General features: G+C 36.5%; 1 protein-coding gene across 1 annotated transcript in view; it reads right to left on the bottom strand.

Moving 5' to 3' along the window:
• PIGK (phosphatidylinositol glycan anchor biosynthesis class K) overlaps window positions 1–18,519 on the bottom strand; it is a 136,301-nt gene that overhangs the window by 97,901 nt on the left and 19,881 nt on the right. Inside the window, exons 4-6 of the mRNA XM_005896805.2 lie at window positions 5,555–5,690; window positions 3,764–3,875; window positions 1,723–1,819 (exon numbers count right to left, since the gene is read on the bottom strand). Coding sequence (XP_005896867.1) covers window positions 1,723–1,819; window positions 3,764–3,875; window positions 5,555–5,690 — 345 coding nt within the window. The remainder of the gene's footprint in view (window positions 1–1,722; window positions 1,820–3,763; window positions 3,876–5,554; window positions 5,691–18,519) is intronic.

The raw sequence follows: 18,519 nt of genomic DNA, 5'->3' as shown, positions 1-18,519 counted from the left end.
CCTCCCTTTTTAACCTCCTTCCCACTTCCCATCCCATCCCACCCGTCTAGGTTGTCACAGAGTACCTGGTTGAGCTCTCAGCATCACAGAGCAAATTTCCACTGGTTATCTATTTTACATATGGTAGTGTTTATGCTTCAGTCTACTCTCTCAATTTGTCCCACCCTCCCCTTCCCCACTGTGTCCACAAATCCATTCTCTATGTCTGCATTTCTATTGCATTCATCAGTACCATTTTTCTAGATTCCATATATATGTATTAATATAGAATATTTGCTTTTTTCTTTCTGAGTTACTTCATTCTGTATAACAGGCTTTAAGTTCATCCACTTCACTAGAACTCACTCAAATCTGTTCCTTTTTATGACTGAGTAATATTCCATTGTATATATGTATGTATGTGTGTGTGTGTGTGTGTGTGTATATATATATATATATATATATATATATATATACACAGCTTCTTTATCCATTCATTTGTTGATGGATATTTAGGTTGCTACCATGTCCTGGCTGTTGTAAACAGTGCTGCAATGAACACTGGGGTAAGTAAAAGTCACTCAGTCATATCTGACTCTTTGCAACTCTATACAGTCCATGGAATTTTCCAGGCCAGAATACTGGAGTGGATAGCCTTTCCCTTCTCCAAGGAATCTCCCAACCCAGGGACTGAACCCAGGTCTCCCACGTTGCAGGCGGATTCTTTGCTGAGCCACAAGGGAAGCCCAAGAATACTGGAGTAGGTAGCTATCCGGCAGATCTTCCCAACCCAGGAATCCCGACCCAGGAATTTAGAATTGTAGTTTTCTCAGGGTACATGCCCAGTAATGGGATCGGTCAAATGGTAGTTTTGTTCCCAGTTTTTACGAAATCTCCATACTGTTCTCCGTAATGACTGTATCCATTTAGGTTCCCACCAACAGTGCAAGAGGGTTCCCTTTTCTTTTTTTTTTTTTTTTTGAGGGTTCCCTTTTCTCCACATCCTCTCCAGCATTTATGGTTTATAGATTTTTTGATGATGGCCATTCTGATTGGTGTTGAGGTGGTATCTTTATTGTAGTTTTGATCTGCATTTCTCTAATATTTAGTGATAATGGGGATTTTTTCACATGCTTATTAGCCATCTGTATGTTCAACTGCTAATTTAAATTCACTTAAGTCCATATGACAACTTTCAACTAAAAGAGTGCTTACCGCAGATTACTAATAATATATCATTGTTAATGTGAGCTGCTACAAACTTTATACTAATACTAATTTCAGCATTTTTTCCAAAGAAGAAATAATATATTGCTATCACATGAAGAGTTCAAGACTGTGCAAAAAGCAAGAATAAATACAAGATAAGAAATAAATGTATGTTCACAAGCCCCCTAAATAATGGGGCACTTGGTTACTAGGAATCTTATTTTCTCCAAAAAGGATGAGAAATAACAACAGGTAAGATCTTATAAGGTGAACTTTTTCCATGCTCTAAGAAATCTAAATTTTTCCTTTAAAAAGAATTCAGTTCATACTTCTGTAAAATATAATAAAACTGCTCCTAAATGTGTAATTGCTAAAAAAAGAAAATATAATTCAGTTCAATAGAAACAACAAACGTAAATCTAAAGTTAGAAGAAGTAACATAAAAATAAGTTTAAATCTCTTAAGATGTGTAAATCTACTAACCATGGAAAAATTAGGTACTAATTTATCTTATGAAAAGTAGTCATTTATTACCGTCTTTTCTGCCACATTTGTTCAAAAGCATCTGCAAGTTCTATGTTGGTAATTTCTTCAGAATCTTGAAATTTCAAGAAACCATTTCCACCATGTCCTTATAGAAAGGGTCAGAAAGATCAAACAGACATTTTTTTAAAATGCAAACTGCAAACATCTAGATATTAACATTCACTTCATTCATGGCAATATTTTAATATCACTTGTTATTGTATATTCTAGGGTTAAAAGTAACTAATTTTTCTACTATACCAATTAAACAGATAAATGATAGACTGTGTAAAATATAGTAGATATACATTTAAGAGCTTTCTTATCATTCAGTTTTATAAAAGCATATTTATACTTTTTCACTGGCTCCATTATTATGTCAGAAATGAGTTTCCATAGATAAACATTTCTCAAATACCAGGCAAACACTTTTGGTGAGAAAGGAGTTGAAGACACTAACTAGTCCCTTAGTAAGCTAGCACTGTTCACAGTGTATACTTGAAACGTTTTAACTCTAGGAAATGCAGTTTTCACCTAAAAAATTGTTTTTATAACCATCAGCCACTGTACTATGAGAGCTGACCAAAAGATCATGACATTCAAAATGCATGAGAGAGCCATGCTCTCTGCCTGGATACAAACGTTAGCTTTACTACTTAATGACTGTGTTACCTTAGGCAAGTAACCTTTCTATGCCACAGTTTCCTCAGCTGTTAAGTAAGAAATGTATGAGTAAGACCATCACTAGCATGCCAATATAGGCCCTTTGTGCCAATTTTAAAAGGTACTTCCCACTGCCTATCAAAGTAGAAAAATCTATTTCCGTGCCCCCTCAGAATATAAGCAGTCCTATGAGCTTAACAGTGGTTAGTATATGCCTTTGTGGGATAAAAAATATTTCCTCCCTCATTAGACACAATTCTATAGCAGGGCACTCACCACTCTAGTCAGACACTTAGTGCAGCGCACAACCCGTAAGTCATATATGATAGCCCTGAAAATCAGCACCTAAATCAGCACCTAAACTTTTTCTGTAAACAGCCAAGTAGTAAATGTTTTAGGCTTGTGAGGCATTTGGTCTCTGCTGCAACTACTGGACTCTGCCATATATTTTGACAATATTTAAAACAAATTTATATATTTTGAGAATACAAAAAACAAATAGATGCAACTGTGTTCTAATAAAGCTTTATTTCATAAACAGGTAGCCCTTCCATGGGCCATGGTTTGCCAGTTCAATCTTTAACACTGGAATTTTTCCCATACTTGTAGTTATCCTAAAAGAGTACCAACAGACTCAGAAAAAGTTTGCCAGCCTATGTAATAGGAAGGCTTGTAATTATGCTAATATAATGATAAAAAAATGGCAATAGGTATTATTTATTGAGGATTACTATACACCACACAATATTCTTAATCATCGTGTATATTAATTCATTTCATTCTCACAACCTAAAGATTTAGGTGCTGATTTTCAGGGCTATCATATATGATTACGGGTTGTGCGCTGCACTTAAGTGTCTGACTAGAGTGGTGAGTGCCCTGCTACAGCGTTGTGTCTACTGAGGGAGGAAATATAAATAAAACCTTTTGTTTAGTACATCAAATAAAGCCAAGCTACAAGACTATACTTCATCCTATTTGCCACAGAGGGGTGCAAATTTCTTGTACATGTCAGGTAGACGAAAATGAAGTTTCCTGACTTCATTAACTCTGCTGGGTTAATTTATAAAGTTTATAAATTGACTGAATTTTTAAAGTTATAAATAAATGCACCATGATAAAGAAAAGTAAACCACTAAGTAAGAGTCACTCTCCTGCTATATGACATCTAAAAATCATTCTACCCCTGTTTTATCATCAGCTGATAAGTAATACACTGCTTTCAAATATCACTTCAAGTTGTTATACATTATGAGAAAAGAGAACTTCATAACAAACTATTTTATCCAAAAATAATTTAAATAATTTAATAATTTCTTTCCATACAAATTCCTTTCTGAAAAAGAGTCAGCATATTCTATCATTAAATATCTAAATTGAAAATTACCTGTCATATAAATAAGAATATTGCTCCGATCATCAGAAAGAAGACGTTTTGACCGAGGCGTGCTAGATGGAATCCTCCCAGTTAACACCCGTAAAAAATTCTCCACGGTTACCTGAGGAAAAAAATGAGAAATCAGATGAAATAGAACTTGAGTAAACCTATCAATTGTTTTCCTACTTTTAAAAACATTCCTTCTTCTTGCTGTATGTATTACTCAGCATAAATTAAAAATAAAACTTAAAAAGAGAAATATAAGTCAATTGAAATACATTTATTTAAATATACACCTCAAAGTAACTTTGTTTCCATTCTTTACAAAATACTAAAAACCAACAAAAAACTAGTTTGGGGAAAACTAAGCTGATTATAAACTTTAAAAGTTCAAATGTTATACAAAGTATTGCCAAAAACTGAAAACAAATTATTAATCTGTCTTCACAGGCAATTCTTTGGGAAGATATAAAATACAGAAATATAAACAAATTCAACAATAAGTACTGCAGTTAATACATATAACTACTTAGTCAATTCTAGATCAACAACAAAAAGACAGCTCATTAATAAATCATAAAAATAAAACCATAAGGATAGATCCATAAATAACCCCCAAATTATGCATCTTTAATTCCTTAATGCATTTTGTTACTTAAATTTCATTAGAGGTAACTTTATTATATAAAAAAATTCCTAACACTGCAAGCCAGATTTTCCAACCAGGAATTTCTGCATCTCCAGGATGCTTTGAAAGATATTTAAGTTCTTGGAAATACAATGTTAATTTCAAGTTATATTACACAGATCTAAATTTAAAAAGCTGAAAATCAACCCAGCTTTCTTGTTCAACTCTTCCCTAGGTGAGTACAGAAGTGTCTATGTGTGTGTGTCTGTGGGTGTATGTATAAGTTGTTTGGTTTACATTTTCCCAGAAGACACCAAAATGGTGTTTTTTTAAACAGGACTTCTTGTTGGCTAACAAAGAAGGGAAGTACTTGGTCTACATTTTACAATGACAAAAAAAAAAAAAAAAAAAAAACAGAAAAAGTCCAACATTCACAAACATTTAAGTGTTGAACAAACATTTCTGAGTGCCTTCAGAGGGCTGTAAGAACTCACTAGGTATAAGACACAGAAGATACACGTGCTTAAGGAACTTACAGCCTGGGAAAAGATACTAATTTCTTCAAAACAGGTCTGGGAACATGGGAAAGTGTGTCCTACTTTTGGTAGGCTTAGTAAGAGGGGAAGGATTACTGAGGAAGACTTCATCAAGAAAGACTTGAAATGTTAAACATACAATCTATTAAATTTAAAGTTTCAAAAGCAGAAAATATAGCACAGTGCCATTTTTTTAATATATTTTTAATCATATGTTCATAAAAACACTGAAGGCATATTAAAAGTGGTTACCTTTAAGTAGTATCAGTCATTTTAATATTTCCATAATTAATATATTTACTGAAAATATAAAACTTGAAATTTTAGATCAAATATGAAAAACAAAGAATACACTTACTATAAAAGGAAGTTGCTACATTAACCCTCAATAAAATAATACAGAAGCCAAGATAAAGTTGTTCTATCCTAGATACATGTATGAAATTTTCATGCTGTGATACTTTTACTCATATATTGTTTCCTTAATATGAACTCCAGAAACTGCAGATTGTCAAGGCTACAGTGAAAACCGTACAAAGTTTAAAGAAAAACAATAAGATTATTTTATTCTATCACTATGTTCGAGCTTAAAAGTGAAAGCTACATTTCAAAATGTTGCCACATTAAACATTTTACCTCATAACTTCTATAATCCACTTCTACATCATCTCCATAGACATTCAGTTCCATATTCTTGTGACTATACACTGTAGCTGGTTTAGGATTTCTAGGGTTGCATGCCATATCATCTGCAAGCATCAGAACAATGTGGCTAGGAAAAGAAAATTTTAGTAAATATACCATTTCAATAAAACCAAAAAGTTAAAAAGATATACTTTATTTATGTGCTAAGTCACTTCAGTAGTGTCCAGCTCTTTGCAACCCTATGGACTGTAGCCCGCCAGTTTCCTCTGTCCATGGGACTGATTCTCCAGGCAGGAATACTGGAGTGGGTTGCCATGCCCTCCCCTCCAGGGGATCTTCCTGACCCAGGGATGGAATCCATGTCTCTTATGTCTCCTGTATTGGCAGGAGGGTTCTTTATCACTAGCACCACCTGGAAAGCCCATATTTTATTTATATCATGTGGCAATTATTTTCATTCTTTATTAAAAATAACCCAAAACAATTATTGAGCACATATTTAAAAGTGCTTGTATTAAAAAAAATTTTTTAATATGTACCTTTGTAGTGTAAGTTTTAAAGAAAAGAAATCAGAACAATCTGGCATGAACTTATCCACAGAACTGGGAGTTTCTAACTTAATTTTTTTTCCAATACAGTATACTTTATGCAATGTAGCAAAAGGAAGCTAAGATGAAAGAGCTACACTGAAGGCAATGGCACCCCACTCCAGTACTCTTGCCTGAAAAATCCCATGGACGGAGGAGCCTGGTAGGCTGCAGTCCACGGGGTCGCTAAGAGTCGGGCACCACTGACTGACTTAATTTTCACTTTTCGCTTTCATGCATTGCAGAAGGAAATGGCAATCCACTCCAGTATTCTTGCCTGGAGAATCCCAGGGACGGGGGAGCCTGGTGGGCTTCTGTCTATGGGGTCGCACAGAGTCGGACATGACTGAAGCGACTTAGCAGCAGTCCTCCCCAAACATTGCTTTTAATTTTAGTAATATCTGACTTAAGACTTACAGAGTTAAACTGTGATAGTCCAAAAATTTTACTTTTCAGAATCTCAAATGCTTGAGTATGAAAACATACACTCCATCAGCAAGTGCAATCTCTGTACCACAGGAACACATCTCCAGTGCGATCATTCTTCACTGGCTCCACTCCATCCCCCTGACATCAGCCACCATCATCTCTAGATGATGCTGGACTAGATGCTGGAATAGCTCCCATCTGGCTGCCTGCTTCCACTCCCATCTCCTATGGTTCGTTCTCCTTAGAGCCACCAGAGAGACCCTCCTTAAACAAGTCAAATCATTAAACTTTCTCACTTAAAATCTTTCAAGGACTCCCCATGATAATCAGAGGAAAACAGAAACTCCTTACATGGTCTGCAAGGCTTAATGTGGTCTCTGTCTGTCTCTCTCTGTCTCTAACTTCACCCCTAACACCCATGTTCACTATGTTCCCTCCAAACTCTTCAGGAATATGCCAAGCCTTTTCCAATTCAGGGGCTACTGACCAAATTTAGACTTCTTTCCTTCCAAATCTTCCTATCATTCCAATCTCAGCTAAAGTACTCTGTTCTCACTACATGTTTTCTTTTATACAGGTCATTTACAAATCTGAAATCATTTCCCATCACCACCCCTATTAGAATATGAGCACTTCTCTGAGGGCAGGGACTTTTTCTGTCCTTCACTGCTGTACCACTCAGGCTTAGGAATAGAGCCTGGCATATAGCAGACATTCAAGAAACACTCACTGAGTGAATGAAACATTTTCATTTTTTGTGTACATTTTCTTTGAGAGAAAATTACAATGTCTCTCTTAAATGCTTCTCATCTTGATCTTATCATTAAAACGAGTGAAGATGAATCAGGCAATCCTTTATTCTACCATATATTTGAGCTTCCCAAACATAAGGGAAAAATTAGTGTGGCATACATAATTAGTCTGGCAGGAGACAGCAAGAAGAAAATGTTCTTCTGCACATGTTTCAAATACACTAAAGTTCAGAACTGAAATATTGTGATTTTTCTTAAAAACTGGCTTTTCTATTTTGAAAGGGTTCCAACCCTGCCACATTCAAAGATCAGATCTTCAGCTGTTACTGATTCATTCTCACAAAATGGTTAAAGTTATCGCTCTTAAAATGGAAAATATATCTTTTCATTTTAAAAACTTAAAATGATTTATATTAAGTTATTAGCAATCATATCTTTTTTGTTATAAAACCACTATTAAACAAAAATGAACTGACCTATAAATCTCAATATAAAAATAAGATTATTCCTTTAGGCCATGTTTTCGGTTGAAGGTTAATTTCATTCCTTGAAATTAAATGTCAATTTCATAAAGAAGTAGTCACTTTAGCATAAAATTATAAATTTAATCAACACTTTTCTGATAGATAATTTTGAGCTTCAGTGTAAGTACTATAACCTTATGCTAACATAATCAATATATCATAAAAAATCATGGTATCTGGAGATAATATATGAAAAACCAGACAGAAAATAGACTGAATTTCAAAAGTTTACAAATTCAACCATATATTCTAATGCATTGTTTCTAAAAGTTAAGAAATGTTCAGAACTCTTGTCTGGTGGAAAAAAATCTGACTTGGTCCAAGTGTCAAATCATTTATATATGCAAGTGTGTCTGACTCTCTGCGACCCCATGAACTGTAGCCCACCAGGCTCCTCTGTCCATGGAGTTCTCCAGGCAAGAATAGTGGAGTGGGTTGCCATTTCCTTCTCCAGGGGATCTTCCCAGCTCAGGGATAGAACCCTCAGCTCTCACGTCTCCTGCACTGGCAGGCGAGTTCTTTACCACTAGCGCCACCTGGGAAGCCTCCATTTATATATACGATACTTAAATACATAATGAAACTAAACTCCTTAGGTTTATATTTCTTATAAAATTATTTGCTGTTGTTATTGTCAGTCACTAAGTCATGCCTTTGCAACCTCATGGACTGCAACACACCAGGCTTCCCTGTCCTTCAATATCTCCCACAGTTTGCTCAAATTCATGTCCATTGAGTCAGTGATGCCATCCAACCATCTCATCCTCTGCCGCCCTCTTCTCCTTTTGTCTTCTATCTTTCCCAGCATCAGGGTCTTTTCCAATGAATCAGCTCTTCGTATCAGGTGGCCAAAGTATTGGAGCTTCAGCTTCAGCAGCAATCCTTCCAATATTCGTTATATTCAGGGCTGATTTCCTTTAGGATTGACTGCTCTGATCTCCTTGTAGTCCAAGGGACTCTCAAGAGTCTTCTTCAGCATCACAGTTCAAAAGCATCAATTCTTCGGCACTCAGCCTTCTTTAAGGTTCACATCCATACATGACTACTGGAAAAACCAAAGCTTTAACTATATGGACCTTTGTCAGCAAAGTGACGTTCTTTGCTTTTTAATATGCTTTCTTAGGTTTATAAAACTACAAATAAACACAAAATTATAAATTAGAGTCTAACAAATCTACCAAACTAATAATACTCTAAGAACACTAGCTCTATTTGAAGGATGACACTATTTTACTAAAACTAAATGACTGCTGGCTTCCCTGGTGGCTCGGTAAAGAGTCTGCCTGCAGTGCAGGAGACCCAGGTTCAATCCCTGGGTCGAGAAGATCCCCTGGAGAAGGAAATGGCAACCCACTGAAGTATTCTTGCCTGGAAAATCCCATGGACAGAGGAGCCTGGCAAGCTACAGTCCATGGGGTTGCAAAGAGTCGACACAACTAAGCAACCTCACTTCACTTCAAATGATTGCTCATATATTTAACAGAAGAAAGAGATAACTTCAGGCCTCGTTCTACATTTAATTTTTTCCTGTATTTTGACATTCCACACTACAATATAATTTGATGATACAGAAAACATCTGCTCACAAAAGTATTTGCACAAAATGCAATTCATAACTTCTAGGCTCTGTTTACTGTTCAGAATAATCAGATCTGATATTTAACTAAGTCTTTGCCAACAGTCTTTGAACAACAGTTATCGTAAGATCTAACTTGTTGTCTCCTTAAAGTGTCTTTTTCACTGAATATCAGGCTAGCATCACAGCAGTTATTTAAGTCTTCACTGTGAATGTGTTAAACAATCACTGCTAGAATCAAGACCAAAAAAAAAAATCTACATTGAAGACAAGCTACTACATTCCTATAAATAATGATAGCAAGTTGCTTTGTTACCTTATTAAAATTAAGATAAAAATCCCTCAAATATGTCCAATTGATAGAAGAATATGATATTCTTACACTCTGGAAATCCTATACTATCATGTGTTATGACTCAATTCTCTCACTTTATTAAGGTCCTGCAGAACCTACATCACACAAGCATAGGGTAACATGGCCTTCTCTCAATATAAAACCAAAAGAAAAGAGAAGCACTGAAATTGTATAAAGTTCAAACTGGGTTTGAAACAAATACAGTGCTTACTTATATACATAGTTTTCATACTGTTTAAATCATACATTTCCTCTTGTCAGTTAAAAAAAAAAAAATTAGAGGACACACTCATATATGTATCTACTAATCTGTTAGTCATATGTATTCACTACTTTAAATATATATAATATTAGTGAAGCATAACTTCTTTCCTTTACAGATTAATAAATAAATAAGTAAAGGGATAGTATTTTCTTCCCTTGCCACTATTTGTTGTCTGATCTAACAGAATCATGATCATGCTGAAACAGATTTTAAAGATCAATAAAAAAATAAAATTTTAAAACCTCTCCAAAAACAAGACATGAAACCCAATTCTAGAAATGTGTGAGAGGAAAACAATTCAAAACAAATACTTTCCCATTTCCCATTATTACATTTGCCTAACATTAAAGGAGGGCTTCTCTGGTGGCTTAGTGGTAAAGAACCTGCCTCCCAATGCAGGAGACGTGGGTTTGATCCCTGGGTCAGGAAGATTCCGTGGAGAAGGAAATGGCAACCCACTCCAGTATTCTTGCCTGGGAAATCCCATGGACAGAGGAGTCTGGCCAGCTGCAGTCCAGGGGGTCATGAAGAGTTGGACACGACCTGACTAAACAACACCACTGAAGGAACGGGTAAGCCCTGCATCAGGGCTGCTCAGTCATTCTTTACCCTCCCCTCTGACATTCATCCTTGGCCCAGTCAGGAAGCAGCAACCAATGGGTACAAAAATAAATTTTACATAGATAAAAAATTTTCACTGCTCTAGACAATTAGAGTACAAAGCCTCAAAAAGCATACCTTTTCATTTATAACAGGCTGCTACTACCATAATATTTTTTTTCACTAAATGATATTTAAATAGATTACCATATTGGTAAAAGTGTTTTTAAACAATTCATTGAAAATTGCTATACATACTATATCCATATAACTAATCAGATAATACTACCTTAGAGCATCTTTAGCAACCAGAGCTAGGCTAAGCTTATCTTCAATAATATCACCATCCTATTCTAGACAGTAGCCAAAATTACAGCAGCTGGAGATTTGAGGATCACAGGGGATCCTCAAATCTCTTAAGTCTCTGAGTTTCTGCTCATAAGCGTTGCTTTCCTTTCTTTAAATGTCTATATGTAACCTCATTAGAATGCTATAAACAGTTTCCTAGGACTTAACCACAATGCCTAGATTGCATATTTTACCAGAAAAATATTTGCAAACATCATTAATAAGCCTTCTCTGGTACATATCTCTTCACAAATAGCAAGTAAATTTAAAAATCCTCTTATTTTCTCTGAGCACTAAGAAAGATATTCTTAAGAAATAATTTTAGTTATTCATTAAGAAGACTTGGATGGCTATGTTTCTTCTGAAGTTATCAGTTTTATCAGTTTTTTTAAAATATTTTTTACAAAGGATAAAATATAGACACACTACACTGATGGTGAGGAGTTACCACCATTTCTGTTCTTCACTTTGATCATAAAAGTCAACTAGGACAAAAATTAAAGAGGAAAAATATAAAATGGAGACTATGGCAGACAAAATGAAAGGCTAATTAACTAGAAGGTAATAGTAAATATCAATTAAAAATAATTCAACAATTTTAAAGCACTTGGACTGCAACATCCATCCTAAAGGAGATCAGTCCTGGATGTTCATTGGAAGGACTAATGTTGAAGCTGAAACTCCAGTACTTTGGCCACCTCATGCGAAGAGTTGACTCATTGGAAAAGACTCTGATGCTGGGAAGGATTGGGGGCAGGAGGAGAAGGGGACGACAGAGGATGAGATGGCTGGATGGCATCACCGACTCGACAGACGTGAGTTTTAGTGAACTCCAGGAATTGGTGATGGACAGGGAGGCCTGGCGTGCTGCGTTGCATGGGGTCGTGAAGTTGGACACGACTGAGCGACTGAACTGAAGTGAACTGAATGATGTTAACTGACATGATTTAACCATTCCATATTAAACTATACAAACACTATTTTACCCAAACTGTCAAATTTGGATTCCATATTGGAATAAGATTATGAAAAAATAAGATCAGAAGGTATGGGAAAACGGAAACAAGGTAAAGTAACAGGATGATGGAAACAAGTATCTGTTGAGTTTACAGTGTGATAGGCACTGTGCTGCAGTCTTTTCAGATACTTAATTCTCACTATATCACAACAATCTTGTGAAGACTATTTTTGTCTTCATTCTAAAGGTAAGGAAATTCAGTGAGGGCAGATCACTTGCCCAAAGCCGCATAACTGATAAGCAGAAGATACAAGATTTAATTTCAGAGCCCGCATATGTTCCACCCCCTACTACTACATTCTTTGGCAGAATGGAATATGTTGCCTTATAGTGAGCAGAGCCAAAACCTCTAATAATTTCTATACTCACATCAACAAATATTAAGGGGACATCATGTTCCTCATGGGCTTCCAGATGGCACTATTGGTAAAGAATCCGCCTGCCAGTGTAGGAGATATAAGAGACACGAGTTCGATCCCTGGGTTGGGAAGATCTCCCGAGGAAGGGCATGGCAACCCACTCCAGTATTCCTGCCTGGAGAATTACATGGACAGAGGAGCCTGTCGGGCTACAGTCCATGGGGTCACAAAGAGTCGGACATAACTGAAGCGACTTAGCAGGCATGCACACACTTCCCTCATATGACTCTCATCTCAGTATTTCCATTTTTCATGGCTCAATGAAATTTATGGTTTAAAATTCAATACAAACATTTTTAAACTTTTAAATAAACAAATCATTTAATTTTAGAGTTACAAATTTTTAAGTCTGTTTTCACCTTTAAAAAAAAAAAAAAAAAAAACCTGCAAAAATCTTCCCAAAATCTTTCTTTAATTACAATAAAATCTGACAACGAATACTGAGGGAATGGAACATTCTGATTTCAACTTTTTTCCAAAACCCAACATCCGCCCGCTGCCTCTGTCAACACCTGCACTGCCTCCACCCTGCAGCACAGCCACAGCTGCCTGTGTCGCTGCCACTGTGGTACCCACTGTGTGACTAGGCCACAGTTTTCAATGAATAAAGGTACTCCTTTCTGTCATCACACATTGACGGAGTTTCTGAAGGTGAGTGAAGCTTACTGCCAAGCACAGCATGACCTTTATGAGGACAAGAAAGCTATAGAAATGTATTACCACTCCACCAAGAAGCTGAGTAAGAGCAGTTCCCCGGACCCAGAAGAGCTGAATTGAATCCACAAAGCATTTTCCAACTCAAGTTACTTTACATCATTTCTGTATTTAATTCTTTCACAGCCCTAATGACTATTTTTTGACTAAATTAATGTCTTGCATGAAATGTCCAACTCCCACGAAGTCACATACAAGCACATGATTTTTCTTATTACACAATCCAACCAAAATTATGAACAAAATTATGGAGAAACTGAAGAAATGTGGATTACCACAACAGTATTAATAAGAGTATGTGAAGCAATGTGCAGCACTGCTTTTATGGAAAAGAAGGTATCCATGTTCCTGACTGTCCTTTTGATGAAAATGTACCATCCAACCATATTGCTGATGACCAGTTAAGTCTTGGGAAAATCAAGTTTTATGAAGAATATGGTTATTGTATAGATGCTCACTGTATGGCAAGTCTTGGAAGAGCTCCACTGTTTGCTGCCCTAGCAAGAAGGTAGAACGAAACCTGAAGATGTAGATCAGAAAACAAAAGCAGCATGGAGCTTGTAACATCAAGCAATTTCTGTATTTAGAGAATATGACTCTCAAACGTGTCTGTGCTGCAAAGACTTCTATGGTCAACAGAACTGAGGTGTCTGATGCTGTCTTGGCAGTAGAACTTCAGATAGGACCTAATTTGTTGCACATATTAGCCAAGAAGTTGGTTCAGTGAGTAAGTCTAATGTATCACGTATAGGAGTACTGAAAAGCAGTTTCACCAGGTTGTATGTTTGACAGAGCCTCCATGCCTAGGTTGCTATTGTTATTGTTCACTCACTAAGTTATGTTCAACTTTTTGTGACCCCATGCACTGCAGCATACCAGGCTTCCCTGTCCTTCACTATATCTCCTGGAGTTTGCTCAAACTCATGTCCATTGAGCTGGTGATGCCATCCAACCATCTCATCCTCTGTCGCCCCCTTCTTCTCTTGCCCTCAATCTTTCCCAGCATCAAGGTCTTTTCCAAAGATGAGCTCTTCGCATCAGGTGGCTAAAGTCTTGCAGCTTCAGTTCCAGTATTGATCTTTCCAAGGAATATTCAGAGTTGATTTTCTTTAGGATTAACTGGTTTAATATCCTTGCTGTTAGGTTACAATGAACCTATTTGGACACTTAACAAAAGACTCTTGCTGTCCAGCATTTCAAATTTATCACTCCTCCCAGTTCCTGAAATCATACAATACTGAGTTATGTCTTCTTTGATCTATTCCCATATCAGAATCTTTTCAATACATAAGAAATTTAGAAAGCTTAGGTACCAAAATATGCAGTATAACATTTTATATTTTTTGGTGTTATATATAGAACTAAAACCCTGGGAACTATGAACATTCTAGGTCTTATGTGATTTACTCCTTCAGTCATTTCTTACTGAAAGCAGGGCCTATACAGTTATTTGCTTGCTCACGGTACACTTACATTTGCCCACATTCATAAGAGTATACATCAGGTTTACATGACCATTGGTTTTTGTTAATTTTTTATCAAGTCATATGTCATTGTTGTTTAGTCACTAAGTCATGTCCAACTCTTTGAAACCTCATACACTATAGCTCACCAGGCTCCTCTGTCCATGGGATTTCCCTGGCAAGAATACTTAGTGGGTTGCTATTTCTTTCTCCAGGAGATCTTCCCGACTCAGCGATGGAACCTGTGTCTCCTGCTTTGGCAGGTGGATTCTTTACCACTGAGCCACCAGGGAAGCCCACAAGTCATATGATGTTATTGAATATTGTCCCATAAATCTCATTTGTGCTGTTATGAAAAATCTGCATTTTGAAAACCTACACTGTACAAAGAAGTATATCTTTTAACACCTCCAAGCAAAAAAGCTGTACAATTAATTTAATGTTTGTACTTTTGTGTGCCACAACAGAAAAAGCCTAAAAAGGAATGGGAAAAGGCTATTAAATATTTCCAGAAAGATCTTGCCTTTATCTTGTGCAGAATATAAAGAATATGCTCTTTAATTAGTAAGTATTTTTTTAAAGGTAAAGATGTTTTGTTATTGTAGCTAAAAATTTTAGTCATAACATTTTTAAAGCTCTTGTCATTTTTCTACACCTACTAGAAGTTGTTCACCAGCTATTATCTTTGCTTGAAGTGTGCTTTTTTCCTTCTCTTCCCAAACTCCCTTTCAAAACAAGAAGTGGGTTTCTGTTAGTGAACTGAACAGACATCTAATTTTTATATGACTTTTGAGTTGTATACTCACTTGGATATTTGATAATTATTATTTAATTGATCAACCGGTGATATGTATTAATGTGAGTTTGACCATATATCTACATTATCTTATAATATGTGGTTATAGTTTTGGGGGCAAATAATTTGTCAGTGTTCATCAGTTCATAAAAACCTAGTGCAAGAGCTAAACATCTAATTAAACAACAAAATGGTCGGGGGGAGACAATATCTAAACTACTTCCTTGAGTAAGTGCAATCTACTGAAAATCTTTATCAGTAGATCAAAGTTAATATTTTAATATCTATTTTTATTAAATATAACAATATAGATAGAAGAACTACAGAATATTAAGTTAGCTTTTACTTATCCAGAATAAATCCGAAAATATATTTGTAGAATAAGCTCCCTTATATGATCTTATTTGATTGTCTTTGCTTCCAATATGGTGGCAAAAAACAGTTTAGGTAAATTAATTTCTGACCAATATGGGCTTTACTTTCTAGAATAACATCTCAATTTCATGATTTGAAGCCTTGGAGATGGATATAATTAAATATAAGTTAATGGGTAGGTGTAAGGATTTAACGTCAGGTTACCTTTGACTGACTTATCTCCCACTCAAGCTAAGGCCGAATTCTTGGAAACCATTAATATAGAACTCTGTGAAATATCTTTTCTCCAAAGAAATTATGTTCACAAATGTTAATTTCACTTATCCTTTTTAACACCTCCTGAGTCAGATATACCGTGACAGAATTACAACATTATTTCTATCAAATTTCCACCAGAAATTCCTCACAAATTTCTTAGAAATACTTATTATTATCACCACTTTCCCTGGTGAAATGTCGAGTTGAGTCTGACTTTTTTGAGGTCACTCCCACTGCCACCAAACACTTAGGTTTTCCATGGAAATTATAGTTTCCTTCTCTGCCCTTTTCTCTCCCTGTATCTCCACATCAGTTGAAATTACAAAAATTGGCAAGTGTATTTGAAACACCATATGCTCTCAATACATATCTGCTGGTTGAAAAGGGGAGGGAGGAAGAAGGAAAGGGAAAAAGAAAGAAGGTAGGAAGAGAAGTAAATTAGTGTGTATTCCACCCCACCAATTGTCTTTCTTCCCTCCTATTTCTCAGAACAACCTAGCACCTACCCAAAATCATATGATATCAAATACATCAGGCTCCTTTTATTGCTCCCCCAGTACAGTTGTCCCTTGGTTGGCTGGGAAGGGGTTAGTTCCAGGAATCCCTGTGATTACTAAAATTACTAAAATCCACAGATGTTCACATTCTATATATAAAATGCCTTGGTATTTGCATATAACCTACACATTAACATTCTCTCTATATTATCTCTAGATTATTTGCAGTAATATCTCACTGAGGTTTTTGTTTGTATTTCCCTGATGCTTAGTGACGTTAAGCACCTGTTCATGTACTCGCTGGCCATCAGTATATGGTGGCTCAAATGGTAAAGAATCATCCTGCAAGGCAGGACACTCGGGTTTGATCCTTGTGTCAGAAAGATCCCCTGGAGGAGGAAGTGGCTACTCACTCCGGTATTCTTGCCTGGAGAATTCCACGGACAGAGGAGCCTGGTGGGTTACAGTCCATGGGGTCACAAAAAGTCGGATACGACTGAGCAACTAACTCATTTTCATTATATCTTCTTTGGAAAATGTCGTTCAGATCTTCTCATTTTTAAAATTTTCATGATTTATTTATTTATTTTGGCTGCACTGGGTCTTTGTTGCTGTGCGTGGGCTTTCTCCAGTTGCGGAAAGCAGGGGCTAATCTCTAGTCAAGGTGTGTGGGCTTCTCATTGCGGTGGCTTCTCTCATTAAGGAGTACAGGTTCTAGAACATGAAGACTTCAGGAGTTGTGGCATGGGGCTCAGTTGCCCATGGCATGAGAAATTTTCCTGGAACAGGGATTGAACCCATATCCCCTGCATTGGCAGGCAGATTCTTAACTACTGACCACCAGAGAAGTCCCCTCTACTCATTTTTTGACTGGATTGTTTTTTTTACTATTCTATGGGTGCGTGCTAAGTCACTTCATTCGTGTCCGACTCTTTGCAACCCTTGACTGTAGCCCTCGAGGCTCCTCTGTCCATGGGATTTTCCAGGCAAGAATACTGAGGTAGGTTGCCATGTCCTCCTCCAGGGGATCTTCCTGACCCAGGGATAGAACCCAAGGTTATTATGTCTCCTGCGATGGGAGGCAGGTTCTTTACCACTAGTGCCGCCTGGGAAGCCCATTCAGTTTATGAGTGCTTTATATATTTTGATCATTAACACCTTATCAGATATGTGACTTGCAAATATTTTCTCCCATTCAGTAGACTGCCTTTTCATTGTGGATGGTTCCCTTTCCTGTACTTTTGATGTAGTCTCATTTTTTGATTTTTGCTTTTGGAGTCAAACCCCCCAAAATTCATCACTACAACTGACATCAAAGAGCTTACTGCCAGTGTTTTCCTTTAGGAGTTTAACGGTTTCAGGTCTTACATTCAAGTCTTTAATCCATTTTATTTTTCTATATGGTGTGAGAAAATGTTCTAATTTCAGTTTTTATATGTAGTTGTTTAGTTTTTCCAGCACCATTTATTGAAGAGACTGCTCTTTCTCCATTGTATATTTTTAGCTTCTTTGCCATAAATTAACTAATCATACATGCTCTGGGCTCCCTATTCTGTTCCATTGGTCTATGGAACTGTTTTTATACCGATTCTATACTGCTGTGGTTCCCTGATATCTCAGATTATAAAGAATCTGCTTGCAATGCAGGAGACCCGGGTTTAACCCCTGAGTCGGGAAGATCCCCCAGAGAAGGAAATGGCAACCCAATCCAGTATTTTCTCCTGGAGAATTCCATGGACAGAGAAGCCTGGTGGGCTACAGTCCATGGGGTCACAAGGAGTCAGACATGACTAAGTAGCTAACACTTTCACACTGCTTTGATTACTGCAGTTTTATCATATAGTTTGAAATCAGGGAGTGTGATACCCCTAGTTTGTTCTTCTTTCTCAAGACTGCTTTGACTATTCGGGGTCTTTTAAGGCTTTATACAAACTTTAGGGTTGTTTTTCCTATTTCTGTGAAAAATGCCATTGGAATTTT

The sequence above is a fragment of the Bos mutus genome, chromosome 3 (assembly GCF_027580195.1).
Source record: "Bos mutus isolate GX-2022 chromosome 3, NWIPB_WYAK_1.1, whole genome shotgun sequence".
Lineage (NCBI taxonomy): Eukaryota > Metazoa > Chordata > Mammalia > Artiodactyla > Bovidae > Bos > Bos mutus.
The sequence above is the reverse complement of the archived record's forward strand: the minus strand, read 5'-3'. Positions and strand labels throughout refer to the sequence as shown.